This window comes from Otolemur garnettii, unplaced genomic scaffold (assembly GCF_000181295.1).
Source record: "Otolemur garnettii isolate 467f Iridium unplaced genomic scaffold, OtoGar3 scaffold00014, whole genome shotgun sequence".
In the NCBI taxonomy this organism is placed as follows: Eukaryota; Metazoa; Chordata; class Mammalia; order Primates; family Galagidae; genus Otolemur; species Otolemur garnettii.
Window position 1 is genome coordinate 25,427,906 of NW_003852409.1, and position 2,778 is coordinate 25,430,683.

General features: G+C 40.1%; 1 protein-coding gene across 1 annotated transcript in view; it reads left to right on the plus strand.

Moving 5' to 3' along the window:
* Positions 1–2,374: 2,374 nt before the first annotated feature.
* LOC100966227 (olfactory receptor 1J1-like) overlaps positions 2,375–2,778 on the plus strand; it is a 22,561-nt gene continuing 22,157 nt past the window's right edge. The window contains exon 1 of the mRNA XM_012802329.1: positions 2,375–2,769. Within this exon, the coding sequence (XP_012657783.1) occupies positions 2,375–2,769 (395 nt within the window). The remainder of the gene's footprint in view (positions 2,770–2,778) is intronic.

The following is a 2,778-nucleotide window of genomic DNA, read 5'->3' on the forward strand; positions in this document are numbered from 1 at the left end:
TGGCCTCTATGAACTAAAATATTTCTTTAACTGTTTTTCAGTAGTGGCCATATTTCTGCATTGGGCAGGCAGGTTCATGTGCATTTTCGCCACTGGCTGTGTATGTTTTTGTAATCTTGAGAAATGACTTCAGCTCTCTGAGATCCAGACTTCTTACTAGTAAAGGAAGGCAACTATTTCCATTGTATAACGGTGTTTTGAGGAATAAATGAGCCAATGCATATAAGTTATTCAGCACCATGCCTGAGACATGGTGCTTAGTAAAAAGGAAGGTTTATTATTATTATTATTATTCTTTTTTTTACTGTACAATCTCACTTTTATAGTGAATCTAAAAATGTTGAACTTATAGAAGTAGAGAACACATAAATGGTTGCCAGGGCCTGGTGGCACTAAAAGTGAAGTTAAGTTCTTTAAAGCATATAAACTTTCTTTTTCTTTTTTTAAAATTGTTTGGGATTCATTGAAGGTACAAAGAATTAGGTTACACTGACTGCATTTGTTAGATAAAGTCCCTCTTATAATTGTGTGCCGCCCCCAAGAGGTGCGCCATACACTGTGACCTCCCCTTTCTTCCCTCCTCCCCTATCCCTGCTCCCTCATAAAAGGAGGGATTTTTACTACCTTTTTCAAAATCCAATATTCCTGTCATGGAAATTCTTTCTCCATTGTCTGGGGAAGCACAGTAGAAGTCAGAGAAAACTGACCATTCAAGGGCTCCGCCTCACACTTCAGCATTACAGACTGACTTCATTTTCATGGTTCACGGGCCTGGCTGTTTTTTTTTTTTTATGTAAGACTCTACAGAAATCACAGTTCCTGGTTGGCTCTGGCTATCCTCTGGTTTTCTTCTGGTTTCCCGGTGAGTGCTGACACAGAGTACATCAGTGGGCAGGTGGGCCTCAGTATAAAAGTCCAGTCAGTGCCCTCTTTGATGGCCATGAACCTAGATAATCTGTGTCCCAGTCAAGTTCATAGTCCCGAAGGAAGACAAGCTGTCGTGCTCCTACACTTAAGTGGAACGGGCAGTCTTTAGTCTCTTCTTGGGGCATGTATTTGGTAATCCTGGCCTCTCACCCAACCTCTCAGTCAAAGAAATATTGAATCTGGAATCCACTGTCCAACAGCTGAGTGACTTTGTGTTGGCCATTTATCTCTTTGGGCCTGAGTGTTTTTACATTCATGAAATGAAGAACATAATATTTGCTTTATGCACCAGACAGGCTTTAAATATGTATTTATTGTTTTGAGGGAAGAGAAAGGTATGAAAGCCTTCTGTAAATTGTGTGATGTATACTATGAATGTGAGTGGTAAATTTTTCTAAGCAGGGATTTAAGGGCATTTTGTACAAAACTAGTGGTCCTAAAATAGTCTCTTTGGATATTCTGACTAATGAAGAATATAATTTCTATTCAGAGTAGCTAAAAGCATGGATTCTGGTCAGGTAGACACACAGTGTGATTTTTGCATGTTGTACTTAATTGCACATTTACTGTATGCTTTTGTTTTCTCATTGTTAAAATGGGTAAAATAATAGGGCTTTGTTGAGGATTTAATTAGAAAGTGCATGTGAAACACTCAGAATAGTGTGCAGCACTGTTGTTAATGTTGGGTTGCAAACTTGGATCAGACACTTTTGCTGACAAGGAATTGTAGATCACTCAGAGCAGTAGATCCTGATCAACGACACTGCAACCCTGTGACAAAACTTTAATAGTTCATTACAACTTAGGGAGTTTCACAATCCTTTTAAAGGAAATAATAAGGAAATAATTGATAACTCCCATTTCATTCTCTATTGCTACATATTCACTTTTCTTTTTCTAGATTTCACATATAAGTGAGACATGCAGTATTTTCTTTCTGTGTCTGGCTAAGAGAAACTAGGTTATACTGCAGAAAATAAAGTAAGAAAATAAATAATATCCAGCAGCTACAAGAAAGGGAATAACAGACGCTCATTTCATATTTCAGTCATCACAGTGAATTACTGAGGTTTGAATCTGGCTTAATATAAAGATTCAAATTCCTCCCATGCAGAGACTTTGCATTTCTTATTCACTAGTAGGCACTTATATACTCTGTAGTTAGTGTGGTACCTGGAATGAGGCTGTTGTGGAATAAATACATGCTGAATAAAGAATTAATGTCCTTTTGTTTCTTTGGAAAGAAACTTGGTTAATGTGAGGGTTTGATGTATTATTGGCACTAAAATGAAACAGACTTGTGATTCCTACACCAATGTGTGAGAAATAAACAGAAGGGTAGTCAACATGATAAATTTTTTGTACTAGAAAGACATTTCTGTAATGTTACAGCCGTGCTAGCTGACATTTCCCACTTCCCCCAGTTCCCAACAGAGGTAAGGGCAGCATGAGGCCTGAGAACCAAAGCAGCGTGTCCGAGTTCCTCCTCCTGGGGCTCCCCAGCCGGCCAGAGCAGCGGGGCGTGTTCTTCCTCCTGTTCCTGGGCATGTACCTGACCACGGTGCTGGGGAACCTGCTCATCATCCTGCTCATCCGGCTGGACGCTCGCCTCCACACCCCCATGTACTTCTTCCTCAGCCACTTGGCCTTTTCTGACATTTCCCTGTCTTCTATCACGGTGCCAAAAATGCTGATGGATATGCAGGCTCAGCAAGCATCCATATCTTACGTGGGGTGTATTTCTCAGATTTATTTTTTCATACTCTTTGGCTGCCTTGACAATTTCCTTCTTGCAGTGATGGCATATGACAGGTATGTGGCCATCTGCCAGCCCTTGCACTATATCATCAT